This window comes from Oncorhynchus clarkii, chromosome 23 (genome assembly GCF_045791955.1).
Source record: "Oncorhynchus clarkii lewisi isolate Uvic-CL-2024 chromosome 23, UVic_Ocla_1.0, whole genome shotgun sequence".
Lineage (NCBI taxonomy): Eukaryota > Metazoa > Chordata > Actinopteri > Salmoniformes > Salmonidae > Oncorhynchus > Oncorhynchus clarkii.
The window spans coordinates 34,266,848-34,281,963 of record NC_092169.1 but is presented as its reverse complement, the minus strand read 5'-3'; the positions used below and the strand labels follow the sequence as shown (position 1 = coordinate 34,281,963).

Here is a 15,116-nt window from a genome sequence, read left to right as displayed (position 1 = left end):
TGTTTGACTTGGTCATCATCATTTGAAACCCATTGCGTCCACATGTGTGGTTGTAGCATTTCTCAATTGTCAAATAAATTGTAAAAAAATAAAATGATTAACTGATATATTTGCGTACCTTGAGAATGTTCTGGGTCTCCCCCCACTTGTTGGTCCACTCCCTGGTCAGTTCTAACACCTGTGGGAGAGCACAGAAGGGTTTACTACAAAGCAGGATAAATGAGTTAGCGGTCTAACTTTAATAAACAACCAGAAATAACTGTTGATTTTCTAATTTAAAAAGCTAAACGTATGCATTTCCAGTTGTTGAGAACAGATCTGTAGTCACAAAACATTGACATACAACTTTTCATATTTGCAGAGAAACACATTCAGTGTTACATATACACACACACACACACACTTTAAAAATCGGCCGATTAATCGGTATCGGGGTTTTTGTCCTCCAATAATCGGTATCGGCGTTGAAAAATCATAAAATCGGTCGACCTCTAGTACATTCCTCTAGGTACTGGCAGACACAATAGGCTACAGTGAATGTACCCAGCTTTAGAATGTGTATGACGATCCCAGCAGGAATAGAACCCAAGACCTTAGGAGTCACACTGAGAAACATACACAAGTCAACCCAGGAACACTTCGTGTAGGCCTGAAAAGTGCACTCACTTTGACCTCATTCTTGTGAAGTTTCTCCTCCACCTTCAGTGTCTTGGAGAGATCCTGAGGAGAAAGGCGAGCCTGGCGAGGGAGAGAGGCCATACTGTATGAGCATTGTACTTCAACATACTCTTACATAATCTCCCACACACACACACACACACCTTGTTGCTTTGCTGGAGAGTCACATGTACAGATATTAGCCAAATGCTTTAACATACACACCCACCCTCCCCATCTACCTGGTTGTTCTTCTCCACTAGACGTTTCAGTCTGACAATCTCCTCCTGCAGTTTTCTGATGACTGTAACACTGCTGTCCTCGTTGACTGTGGGCTTGTTGAAGATGTTCTTAGCTCTGTTAGCATAGTGCAGCGTGCTCAGTGTCTCACTGTAGTTCACGTCAGCGGGTGAAAGAGCTGGGCGGGAACATTGACAGAAACACATCGCTTACTAAAAATCCCCTGTACAGGAGTTAAAGCAAATGATAATCCCATGACTGAAGCGTAAGACGATCTCAGATCAACTGTCTGGGGCCAAGTTAACAGTAGAAACACCACAAAAATCTGACCGTTTTCAATTTAGTAATTTTAATAACTTAATTTCAATAAAAACATACCTGTCCCTGACTTTTCCTAAATGTGTATTTTAGTAGTAGTAGTACTTTGAGATAAATACCCCAAAAATACAAAAACTTTTTGCATTTCTACCTCAAAATGAATGTATGCATATTAACAGTAAAAGAGCCAGGCGTCCACAAGTAACAATAGACCAGTTAAATAAATCCATTTAAAATATATCACAAATAAATGAATTCATATTTTAAGGAAGGTCATAGATTTTTATTTTCTTGAAATGATATTAAGACAATTTTATACCCATCAGACCACTGTCAATTTAATCTTGTCTTTAGACTACATCTAATATGTGTGTGAATTTAGTTTCAATATAGTTTAGGCGTAGTTTGGGTCAGGCATTAGCTGGGCAGACAACTACTGTCTTACAAGCAGAAAATACATTATCATCTTATTTTAGTATTTACTTATGCGCTTCTGGATCAATCAATACATTTTCTGTCTGATTACAATTTACATTTGGTGTCCTGAGGTTTCATATATGACATGTTTTAAACATAAAAAATAGATTAATTTCACTATTTATTCTGGAATATTTACACAGTTGAAATATCAACGGTCAGGATGGCCATTCTAGTAGTTTAGGAAATCCGACACGCCGAGTGTTAACCTTCCCTTTCATGTAAAGAAAAAGTAATAACCATCATGTATTAAATTAGACTAATTCCAGTCCTTTTCAATATACATCTCCCCCCCCAAAAAAATGAAATCAAATTGTAAATATCAATATAACGTAAATCCGTCGCAAAGAAGGATAACTAACTCGAGCCTGTATTTAAATCAGCAGCTGTGCTGTAATACCCAAAGGAATACTATGAATATTCCCCACCAAATAGGTTACATTACTAGTTCCCCCTTATCAACATGTAAAGGCGTCGCTTAACGACTTGGTGGAGGGAACAAAGAATGTGTTACACGGTGTAGTGTCAGAGGTAGGAATTAGATCAGTGGTATTCAAACCATTTATTTCATGACCTCAACCCTTAATCTAATGGCAACCTTTAAAATCAGTAAATTTCTATTTTTACATCAACAAGAACAATAACCTTCAATTCATTACATTTTCATCAAAATCAAGTCATCCAATAATTATATTTACTCAATGTTATTTTTCAATGTATTATTCTCAAAAAGTCTCTATATTGTCCATTATAATAATATGTACTCTTACTTATTTTTATAATTTTCTTAAATATAGGATTGACACACCAATTTGAATACCACTGACTAAGATCAATCATACTTGCTATCATGATGGTCTTGGAGTTTCCTCCCAGGCTGTCTTTCAGGAGCCAGGTCAGAACAGAATCTCTGTAGGGGATGAAGAGCTGCTTCTTCCTTTTCCTTCCTTTATCTCCTCCTCCAGCCATACACAGACACACAGAGCGGGAGACAGAGAGAAAGCCTGGTCAGAACAGTCTCTGTAGGGGATAAACAGCTGCTTCCTCCTTTTCCCATGGTCTGGGACTGAGAGGCTTCACTTACTCCCTAATGCTCCAATTATATCAGCTAGGAGGACACACGCAGACAGAAAGAGGGGTTAGGACAAAGTCTTTATAGGGGGACAAAGAGCTGCTTTTTCCTCTTGGTAACCCCTCCAACTCCTCCTCCATGTAGAGACACACACAACACTGAAATAGAAAATTACACAAAAACATCCTCTCCAAAGCCAACTACAAAAGCATGTAAGAATATGCCACAAAACTGGGCAGATAGAAATGGAATCCTAAGTACATGTAGCTACCACTGGTGCAGCAGACTGATTTTAAAAAATGAATCCTTATCCAGAGTCTAATTGGTGTTAACTTATTAATAGCCTTACTGAGTCTAAAATTGAGTAAGTTGTTGTGTCATGGTTGGCATCAGGCATGTGGTGTGGCAGGTGCGTACCATGTCTGTGGCACTGGACATTTGAACGGTAGAATTTGTATTTAAAAATGGACATTGAGAAACGTACCGGACCCATAAGCATTGGGGGCGTAACCTGATTAGTGCATTTAACAACAGTCGTCAGAAATCGCATTTAGAATATGGTAATTCCGCCTCCCGAGTGGTGCAGCGGTATAAGACACTGCATTGCAGTGCTTGAGGCACCACTACAGACAGCCGGCCATGACCGGGAGACCCATGAGGCGGTGCACAATTGGCCCAGCATCATCCTGGTTATAGAAGGGTTTGGCCAGCATGTTCTTTTCCCATCACACTCTAGCAACTCCTTGTGGTGGGCCGAGAGCCTGTAAATGGACTTCGGTCGCCAGTTGTACTGTGTTTCCGCCGACACATTGGTGCGGCTGGCTTCCAGGTTAAGCAAGTAGTGTATCAAGAAGCAGTGTGGCTTAGCAGGGTCGTGTTTTGGAGGACCCAGGGCTCTCGACCTTGGCCTCTCCCGAGTCCGTACGGGAGTTGCAGCGATAGGACAGGACTGTAACTACCAATTGGATATCACGAAATTGGGGAGAAATTGGGGAGAAAAAGGGGTAAAAAGTACAAACATTATTATTTTATAATTTATCTGATGCAACATACGTTTAGCTTAAAATGTTGATGCAGGTGAATCTTCGTTCCATAATGCAATTGTCAAAAGCACAGCAAAGCGGTTTCATATGACAGAGATTAAAATATTGCTGTGTTTATAATGTGAAGAAACAATAGTGTATCAACATTTTAAGGTAAACGTTCTAATCTGCTGCATTTTTTTTGTGGGCATTTAGAAAGAGGGGAGATTTAATATGCAACAACTAACATAGGTTGCTAATACAGTGGGGCAAAAAAGTATTTAGTCAGCCACCAATTGTGCAAGTTCTCCCACTTAAAAAGATGAGGCATGTAATTTTCATCATAGGTACACTTCAACTATGACAGTCAAAATGAGAGAAAATAAATCCAGAAAATCACAGTGTAGGATTTTTAATGAATTTATTTGCAAATTATGGTGGAAAATAAGTATTTGGTCACCTACAAACAAGCAAGATTTCTGACTCTCACAGACCTGTAACTTCTTCTTTAAGAGGCTCCTCTGTCCTCCACTCGTTACCTGTATTAATGGCACCTGTTTGAACTTGTTATCAGTATAAAAGACACCTGTCCACACACTCAAACAGTCACACTCCGAACTCCACTATGGCCAAGACCAAAGAGCTGTCAAAGGACACCAGAAACAAAATTGTAGACCTGCAACAGGCTGGAAAGACTGAATCTGCAATAGGTAAGCAGCTTGGTTTGAAGAAATCAACTGTGGGAGCAATTATTAGGAAATGGAAGACATACAAGAGCACTGATAATCTCCCTCGATCTGGGGCTCCACGCAAGATCTCACCCTGTGGCGTCAAAATGATCAAAAGAACGGTGAGCAAAAATCCCAGAACCACACGGGGGGACCTAGTGAATGACCTGCAGAGAGCTGGGACCAAAGTAACAAAGCCTACCATCAGTAACACACTACGCCGCCAGTGACTCAAATCCTGCAGTGCCAGACGTGTCCCCCTGCTTAAGCCAGTACATGTCCAGGCCCGTCTGAAGTTTGCTAGAGAGCATTTGGATGATCCAGAAGAAGATTGGGAGAATGTCATATGGTCAGATGAAACCAAAATATAACTTTTTGGTAAAAATTAAACTCGTCGTGTTTGGAGGACAAAGAATGCTGAGTTGCATCCAAAGAACATCATACCTACTGTGAAGCATGGGGGTGGAAACATCATGCTTTGGGGCTGTTTTTCTGCAAAGGGACCAGGACGACTGATCCGTGTAAAGGAAAGAATGAATGGGGCCATGTATCGTGAGATTTTATGTGAAAACCTCCTTCCATCAGCAAGGTCATTGAAGACGAAAGGTGGCTGGGTCTTTCAGCATGACAATGATCCCAAACACACCGCCCGGGCAACGAAGGAGTGGCTTCGTAAGAAGCATTTCAAGGTCCTGGAGTGGCCTAGCCAGTCTCCAGATCTCAATCCATTGAAAATCTTTGGAGGGAGTTGAAAGTTTGTGTTGCCCAGCAACAGCCCCAAAACATCACTGCTCAAGAGGAGATCTGCATGGAGGAATGGGCCAAAATCCCAGCAACAGTGTGTGAAAACCTTGTGGAGACTTACAGAAAACATTTGAACTCTGTCATTGCCAACAAAGGGTATATAACAAAGTATTGAGATAAACTTTTGTTATTGACCAAATACTTATTTTCCACCATAATTTGCAAATAAATTCATTAAAAATCCTACAATGTGATTTTCTGGATTTTTTTCCTCATTTTGTCTGTCATAGTTGAAGTGTACCTATGATGAAAATTACAGGCCTCTCATCTTTTTAAGTGGGAGAACTTGCACAATTGATGGCTGACTAAATACTTTTTTGCCCCACTGTATGACTAGGATTGTGCCTTTGGATACTGAACAATGAAAGAAGGTTTATATAAAATAATTGCCTCCCCGGATATGGTCTGGTTTTGGCTAGGCTTCTTTGAAGCAAGACATGCCTCATAACATGTAATAAAATGTTCAGGTTTCAAAACAATTAAGTATATGTTTTCAAATGCATACTGTTCATTAGTGGTGTGAGACACGCTGATGAAGCTTTCCTTTCGTTGCCTTTGCATTTGCTATTTGAGATGCTGTAGCAGCAGCTCTCGCGCTGTCTGACAGATTTTCTGCTCAAAGGCTCTGTATCCTGTACCCGTGTGATAAATAAGATCCATAACGAATATACTTCACGGAAAACAATTTGCAAATTAACCTATAGACTGATAAGCATGAACAGTAATATGCATTTCCATCGAGTAGAATTTCCATGAATGAATAGGCTAAAAAGCAGCATTTTGTAATTCGATTGTTTTTCTTCTCCCAGACAATTGATCAGCAGCAATTTTATTTATTGGCTTTACATTAAGAAAATATGTAATCGGCTAAAAGCCGGCTAACAGAAACCCTGGTGTGTGTGTGTACTAAGCATCATTTACCAAGAGCAGAGATGACAATGCCCAGTGTGACCAGGGACTTGTTGATGTTGGCTCCTTCCTTCAGCCTGGCACCGGTGGCGCATGTGGCGTCAGCCCTCTCACTGCCCGCCAAATCTACCAGGTGGATCTTACTCACCATCTCACATGGCAGCTCTGCATCAAAACAAGCCTGGAGATGGGTACATACACTCAGAGCTGTTATCCATGGGAATGAAAGGAGGGAGAGAAGGATCAAAGCAAACCATCCATTTAACAGAGGGGAACTAACAATCAATACTGTGCTACTTAACATATATAGCTGGATGTGGCTCAAAGCAAACATGTTCAATACTAATATTGGACAAATTTACTTAATAAATGGACTAACTGGCTCTTGAGGGCTGGTCTTCAGTTGCACTCTAAGGCTATAAAATAATGTATTTACAAAATCAAGTGTCAACCACACACACGACTTGATAAGAAGGTTATAAGCATGGTTGTGGGTTCAATTCCCTACAGGGATCACACAGTGACACAGAGAAACATTTTTATGACTCAATGTACAGTAAGATGCTTTGGATAAAAGTAGCATATATTGTTATTTTAATCAAAATAGATGTACTGAACACTTGGTCACTAACAGTGTGTGTGTACCTGTGTGAAGTTGATGGTGAAGATGGCATGCGAGCGGCTGCTAACATCGTTCATGCCCGTGCTCGACGTGGTGCGTTTGGCTTTCCCAGCATGCAACAGCTTCTCTATATCCCTGTAGTTCTGAACCAGGTGCTTCGACAGGTCTGTACACACACCCCAAGGAGTCACACCTGACACATCACATATGCGCTGACATGCTCAGATCCTGTTAGCCACTATGACCTGTCTGAGTTGGTTAGCATCATGTCTGTCTACGGCCCATACCAGTAGGATAATCTCACTAGAGAAAGGAGCCTTGTCAACATACAACTATACCCTTTCCAGACTTATGGAAAGTGCCATCTTGAAAGCACCTCGGTTACGACATGTTTGTTTGTCTGCAAAGGTACACTACAGCTTTTTAAATGCCTGCCATGAAACCGCTGGAGATTGTTTCGAAGCGCCACTGAACAGCCATTTTACTTGTCTGTAAAGGAATGCCGCTTCTGGGACTAATGTCCATCACCAGAACTGTCAATTAAATAATCTCCAGCTGCCAGCACTCAGACCACTCTCCTAAAAAAAGGGATGCTAAGGTTCATTAAATACTGTGACTTAACAAGACATTTAGTAGAAATAAAACATCTAGCTACCATACCATAAAAAATGACACTGCAGTAAAATCAGCAATTTCTAATGTGGTCAGGAAAACATACAAAACATTCTACGCCAGAGCAGAGTTCTACTGTCTGAAAAAGTACAGTTGTTTCTGATGCAGAACTTTTTTTTTAATTATCTTAAAGGTTATCAATTGCTGCTATCGACACATCACTGTACCGGCATTCAGTCTGTAACGGGTAATATAATGAATAGAATGGTCTTGGAATCTTTAACCCTGGTAATTTGACTGGTAAAGTCATGGGGAAACTCGTAATGGCTGCCTGGTATTGTGATGCAATCATTTCCATTCCTACTGGAATGTTCTATCAACTGATGCTGGATTGCCATGGTAATTTAGAATGGAATGTATTTTTGCAGTGTCAGTTGAGTTGACTCAACAAATCACAGCACAAATTGAAGTGTACACTTTCAGCTTTTACCTCCTTTACTCAAAATGGCTGCCAGTCCACCCATTATGCCATCATTGACTTGACTGGAGATGCCATCTCTATTCATTGTATTTATATGCTTGTCAACATCAAGATTATATCACTGGTCTGTTCTTAATCAATGCGGTAGTATGGTTGTGAGAGAGGAAGTCTTACCCTCCACATACGGCCCATCCTTGGGGTGTTCTCTGACCTTGAGTCCTGACCCGTTCTCTGGGCTCTTCTTAGTCGTGAGAAGATCCTGCACATGCTCGTTATAGATCTCCAGGTAACTAACAGAAGAACACATTGAACATTTCACGTCACCATCGTCGGGCTGCAGAACAATCTACCGCAAGCTTCCTTCAGTAGCTAAATGCTCTAAAGAGGTTTGCTATTTGTGGTTTAAACTACTAGTATTCATTCCACTATCACACCTCAGCGAATTACATCAGTCTGTGAAGACGTTAGAAAGCTACTCCATTTCCTGATGTCTGTCACACTGACATGGCTGCTTTCATTCAACCATAAGAATAATATCAACACAACTTATCACTAGATCCAAATCATCCACTGACATAAATGGTATTTTCAAGCTCATTTTCAGCTCACAGTTAACGAATTACCCAATTAAACCATGTCAGAAAAACACATTAAAATCCATGATTTTTCTCATCGATTGTTGTACTGACAGAGATTAAAGAGACACTAACTTCAAAGAAAATCATATCCCCAGCCTGAACAGAGACTCTGTTCGTTTGTTAGCGAGAGGAAATGACAGTGAATGTTATTGCTCAGTTGTTTGGAAAACTCGAGTCAACGACCTGCCTACTTTAATGCTCACAATGATTTCTCTGTGAGCACACAAATGAAAGCTGAAACAACTTCCACCTGAATACATTTTAAAATGCCTAGATGATATTTATTGAATTACAATAGTTCACACAACCCATTTATTCTGACAGTGGCTGGGGAAATGTTTTTATTTAGTCAAAAGCAAAAATAATTATTACTGACAGGAGAGACGTTAAATTACAGCGTTTCTTTATGCTCATTGGCATAGACATACTGTATGCACTCTGTACTCCTCAATCATTCACAATGGGCAGAAGTCTATTAAGGCAGAAGCTTAAGGCTTGCAAGTCAGGTCAGTTACTGTAGCAATTAGCTCAGCTAGCCTTTCCTATGAGGATTGGCAGTCAGGTCAGCTAGCACTTCTCTATGGGGTTTGGCAATTAATTCAGCTAGCGGATAGCTAGCTATTATCCCTCAGACTTCCAGTTGGGGCATCCTCCACATATTGTTCTTATCTGCACTACTGGCTAAAAGTCTAGTCAGGTAAACGCAGCAAAAACCAACAGAGATGGCCGCACATGGTCCATTCCTCACTTGTCAGGTAATTAGTTACTTGTTAGAGAGGAGCTTAATTAATATGCCCTCCAGCCAAGACCATTGGACCACGGTGTCTGCCAGACGTATTTAAACTGCTACTGGTCCCCCAGAGGAAATCTGTACCTTGTAGCCATCTCTTGCGTCGCCATAAAATGTTCCGTGACAGCATCCTGGTTGTTGTTGTTTGTTGCTCAGCAGTGCTGACTCTTACCTGACCTCTGTGCGGAAGGAGGCCACATCCCCCTGGCTCTTCTCTGATATCTGACAGAACAGGCCTTCACAGATCCGTGGAATCAGACCAAAATCTCCCTGCAACAGTAGAAAGTATGACAGAGGACTTACATTTATATTTACTAAACATACATACTGTAATTATATAATACCCTTCAGAATTATTTACATTTATTATAAATGAAAACTGTATTTGATTAACCTTAGTACTATCCCTGTTCACCATTAGAGGCTATGTGGTAAAACGTTTCCTATATTCCATCTCCTCTTCTGTCCTGTACACACAGACTCATCCATTCAGGCAACTGCTTTAACAGCCTACAAATACCAACTAGCCAGCCAGCCAGGGCATCTAATGTGGAGTTAGCGTCACTGAGGCGTAACAGCACGTCAGTCCACTCTGATTTGTGATGTCCTGTCCTTGTTTCTAATTAGCACACACTGCAGATAGTGAATAATGTTATTAACAACCCTGTATGATTATCCTACATGTTGACAGCAGCTCTGCATGGTGCCGTTGACCTTGTATAAAAGTCTCCTGGTGGTTAGACAAGCAGAAAACTCATTAGCCTCAGACGGTCTGACTTGTGTACTGAGTGTTTCCTGTGCTGTGCAAGGAGAAGAGAGAGATCTGGGAGAGAGACTAAAGGGACGGGACTCAGACTCCTCCACTCATCACATTTTCTGATTAGTGGAGAGTAACAAATCAAATTTTATTTCACATGCGCTGAATTCAACAGGTGCAGACCTTAGTGACATGCTTACTTACAAGCCCTTAACCAACAATGCTTTAAGAGGAGGAAAAAAAAGAAAATAAGAGTAACAAATAATTAAACGGCAGCAGTAAAATAACAATAGTGATGCTTTATACAGGGGGTACCAGTACAGAGTCAATGTGCGGGGGCACCGGTTAGTAATATGTACATTTAGGTAGAGTTAAAGTGACTATGCATAGCAAATAAACAGAGTAGCAGCAGCGTAAGAGGGGTCTGGGTAGCCGTTTAATTAGCCGTTCAGGAGTCTTATGGCTTGGGGTAGAAGCAATTTAGAAGCCTCTTGGACCTAGATGTGGCGCTCTGGTACCACATGCCATGCAGTAGCAGAGAGAACAGTCCATGACAAGGGTGGCTGGAGTCTGACAATTCTTAGGGCCTTCCTCGGACACAGCCTGGTATAGAGGTCCTGGATGGCAGGAAGCTTGGCCCCAGTAAGATACTGAGCCGTATATACTACCCTCTGTAGTGTCGTGCAGTCAGAGGCTGATCAGTTGCCATACCAGGCAGTGATGCAACCGGTCAGGATGCTCTCGATGGTGCAGCTATAAAACGTTTTGAGGATCTGAGGACCCATGCCATATCTTTTCAGTCTCCTGAGGGGGAATATGCTTTGCCGTGCCCTCTTCACAACTGTCTTGGTGTGTTTGGACCATGATAGTTTGTTGGTGATGTGGACACCAAGGAACTTGAAGCTCTCAACCTGCGCAACTACAGCCCCGTCGATGAGAATGGGGACATGCTCGGTCCTCCTTTTCCTGTATTCCACAATCATCTCCTTTGTCTTGACCACGATGAGGGAGAGGTTGTTGTCCTGGCACCACACAGCCAGGTCTCTGACCTCCTCCCTATAGGCTGTCTCATCGTTGTTGGCTATCAGGCCTACCACTGTTGTGTCATCGGAGAACTTGGTGTTGGAGTCGTGCCTGGCAATGCAGTCATGAGTGAACAGGAAGTACAGGAGGGGACTGAGCACACACCCCTGAGGTGGCCCCGTGTTGAGGATCAGCGTGGCGTATGTGTTGTTGCCTACCCTCACCACCTGTGGGCGGCCTGTCAGGAAGTCCAGGATCCAGTTGCAGAGAGAGATATTTAAAAAATGGATACAATTGGTTCATTCAGGAAGAAAGTGTTTTTAAATTAGGAAAATTGGAACTTAAGGGTTTCTTACAGAATTGACTGAATTGAAATGGAATAATTGAAGGCAACACTACATAGAACTGCATATTATTTAATAGGATCTGTGTGGCAAACACTAACTCAACAAACAGCTCTGTGACCGGAGTGAATCAACAATAGTGCATATTATCATGGCTTCTCAAAAGTGACTTACTGGGCTTCCCATCATGGTATGAGACTTCCCTGATCCCGTTTGTCCATAGGCGAAAACACAGGCGTTATAACCATCAAACGCTGCCTCCAGGACATCACAGCCCAAGTCTTTAAACACCTGCAATGACACAGAAACATCATAGTGCAAGTCCTTAAACACCTGCAACTATATGCGCTGACCAACTGGCAAGTGTCTTCGCTGACATATTCAACCTCTCCCTGTCGGAGTCTGTAATACCAAAATGTTGCAAGCAGACCACCATAGTCCCTGTGCCCAATAACACTAAGGTAACCTGCCTACAGTGGCTTGCGAAAGTATTCACCCCCCTTGGAATTTTTCCTATTTTATTGCCTTACATCCTGGAATTAAAATAGATTTTTGGATGGTTGTATCATTTGATTTACACAACATGCCTACCACTTTGAAGATGCAAAAGTTCTTGTGAAACAAGACAACAAAAAAAAACAGAAAATTGAACGTCCATAACTATTCACCCCCCTCCTCCAACCCCAAAAGTCAATACTTTGTAGAGTCACCTTTTACAGCAATTACAGCTGCAAGTACAGTGCCTTGCGAAAGTATTCGGCCCCCTTGAACTTTGCGACCTTTTGCCACATTTCAGGCTTCAAACATAAAGATATAAAACTGTATTTTTTTTGTGAAGAATCAACAACAAGTGGGACACAATCATGAAGTGGAACGACATTTATTGGATATTTCAAACTTTTTTAACAAATCAAAAACTGAAAAATTGGGCGTGCAAAATTATTCAGCCCCTTTACTTTCAGTGCAGCAAACTCTCTCCAGAAGTTCAGTGAGGATCTCTGAATGATCCAATGTTGACCTAAATGACTAATGATGATAAATACAATCCACCTGTGTGTAATCAAGTCTCCGTATAAATGCACCTGCACTGTGATAGTCTCAGAGGTCCGTCAAAAGCGCAGAGAGCATCATGAAGAACAAGGAACACACCAGGCAGGTCCGAGATACTGTTGTGAAGAAGTTTAAAGCCAGATTTGGATACAAAAAGATTTCCCAAGCTTTAAACATCCCAAAGAGCACTGTGCAAGCGATAATATTTAAATGGAAGGAGTATCAGACCACTGCAAATCTACCAAGACCTGGCCGTCCCTCTAAACTTTCAGCTCATACAAGGAGAAGACTGATCAGAGATGCAGCCAAGAGGCCCATGATCACTCTGGATGAACTGCAGAGATCTACAGCTGAGGTGGGAGACTCTGTCCATAGGACAACAATCAGTCGTATATTGCACAAATCTGGCCTTTATGGAAGAGTGGCAAGAAGAAAGCCATTTCTTAAAGATATCCATAAAAAGTGTTGTTTAAAGTTTGCCACAAGCCACCTGGGAGACACACCAACATGTGGAAGAAGGTGCTCTGGTCAGATGAAACCAAAATTGAACTTTTTGGCAACAATGCAAAACGTTATGTTTGGCGTAAAAGCAACACAGCTCATCACCGTGAACACACCATCCCCACTGTCAAACATGGTGGTGGCAGCATCATGGTTTGGGCCTGCTTTTCTTCAGCAGGGACAGGGAAGATGGTTAAAATTGATGGGAAGATGGATGGAGCCAAATACAGGACCATTCTGGAAGAAAACCTGAGACTGGGACGGAGATTAGTCTTCCTACAAAACAATGATCCAAAACATAAAGCAAAATCTACAATGGAATGGTTCAAAAATAAACATATCCAGGTGTTAGAATGGCCAAGTCAAAGTCCAGACCTGAATCCAATCGAGAATCTGTGGAAAGAACTGAAAACTGCAGTTCACAAATGCTCTCCATCCAACCTCACTGAGCTCGAGCTGTTTTGCAAGGAGGAATGGGAAAAAATGTCAGTCTCTCGATGTGCAAAACTGATAGAGACATACCCCAAGCGACTTACAGCTGTAATCGCAGCAAAAGGTGGCGCTACAAAGTATTAACTTAAGGGGGCTGAATAATTTTGCACGCCCAATTTTTCAGTTTTTGATTTGTTAAAATGTTTTGAAATATCCAATAAATGTCGTTCCACTTCATGATTGTGTCCCACTTGTTGTTGATTCTTCACAAAAAAATACAGTTTTATATCTTTATGTTTGAAGCCTGAAATGTGGCAAAAGGTCGCAAAGTTCAAGGGGGCCGAATACTTTCGCAAGGCACTGTATCTTGGGGTATGTCTCTATAAGCCTCGAACATTTGGCCAGTGGGATTTTTGCCCATTCTTCAAGGCAAAACTGCTCCAGCTCCTTCAAGTTGGATGGGTTCCACTGGTGTACAGCAATCTTTAAGTCATACCACAGATTCTCAGTTGGATTGAGGTCTGGGCTTCGACTAGGCCATTCCAAGACATTTACACGTTTCCCCTTAAACCACTCGAGTGTTGCATTAGCAATATGCTTAGGGTCATTGCCCTGCTGGAAGGTGAACCTCCGTCCCAGTCTCAAATCTCTGGAAGACTGAAACAGGTTTCCCTCAAGAATTTCCTTGTATATAGCGTCCATCATTCCTTCAATTCTGAGCAGTTTTCCAGTCCCTGTCGATGAAAAACATCCCCACAGCATTAGAGGTCGACCGATTAATTAGGCCCGATTTCACATTTTCATAACAAAATCGGTAAATCGGCAAATTATATTGCATTCCACAAGGAAACTGTGGCAGGCTGACCACCCATTACGCGAGCACAGCAAGGAACCAAGGTAAGTTGCTAGCTAGCATTACACTTATCTTATTAAAAAAACAATCACTATTTAACCTAGTAATATCAACCATAGCTTGTCCTGTGTTGGATATAATCAATGCAGTGCCTGTTAATTTATCATCGAATCACAGCCTACTTCACCAAACGGGTGATGTTTTAACAAAAGAGCATTCGTTGCACTAATGTACCTAACCATAAACATCAATGGTTTTCTTAAAATCAATACACAGAAGTATATTTTTTTAAACCTGTATATTTAGTTAAGAAATTCATGTTAGCAGGCAATATGAACTAGGTAAATTGTGTCACTTCTCTTGCGTTCATTGCATGCAGAGTCAGGGTATTTGCAACGGTTTGGGCAGTCTGGATCGTTGCGAAACAATTTGCCAGAATTTTACATAATTACATTGAAGGTTGTGCAATGTAAGAGCAATATTTAGACTTAAGGTTGCCACCGGTTCGATAAAACACGGAACGGTTCCGTATTTCACTGAAAGAATAAACGTTTTGTTTTCAAAATGATAGTTTCCGGATTTGACCATATTAATAACCAAAGGCACGTATTTCTGTGTTTATTATATTAAGTCTATGATTTGATATAGTAGTGACTGAGCAGTGGTAGGCAGCAGCAGGCTCGTAAGCATTCATTCAAACTTTACTGCGTTTGCCAACAGCTCTTAGCAATGCTTGATTCAAAAGCTGTTCATAACTTAAAGCCTATCAACTCCTGAGATTAGGCT

General features: G+C 41.4%; 1 protein-coding gene across 1 annotated transcript in view; it reads right to left on the bottom strand.

Moving 5' to 3' along the window:
- LOC139381276 (kinesin-like protein KIF16B) overlaps nt 1-15,116 on the bottom strand; it is a 45,162-nt gene that overhangs the window by 25,393 nt on the left and 4,653 nt on the right. The window contains exons 4-12 of the mRNA XM_071124739.1: nt 11,669-11,785; nt 9,543-9,640; nt 8,117-8,232; nt 6,873-7,015; nt 6,240-6,408; nt 2,535-2,651; nt 900-1,075; nt 667-738; nt 119-178 (exon numbers count right to left, since the gene is read on the bottom strand). Coding sequence (XP_070980840.1) covers nt 119-178; nt 667-738; nt 900-1,075; nt 2,535-2,651; nt 6,240-6,408; nt 6,873-7,015; nt 8,117-8,232; nt 9,543-9,640; nt 11,669-11,785 — 1,068 coding nt within the window. The remainder of the gene's footprint in view (nt 1-118; nt 179-666; nt 739-899; nt 1,076-2,534; nt 2,652-6,239; nt 6,409-6,872; nt 7,016-8,116; nt 8,233-9,542; nt 9,641-11,668; nt 11,786-15,116) is intronic.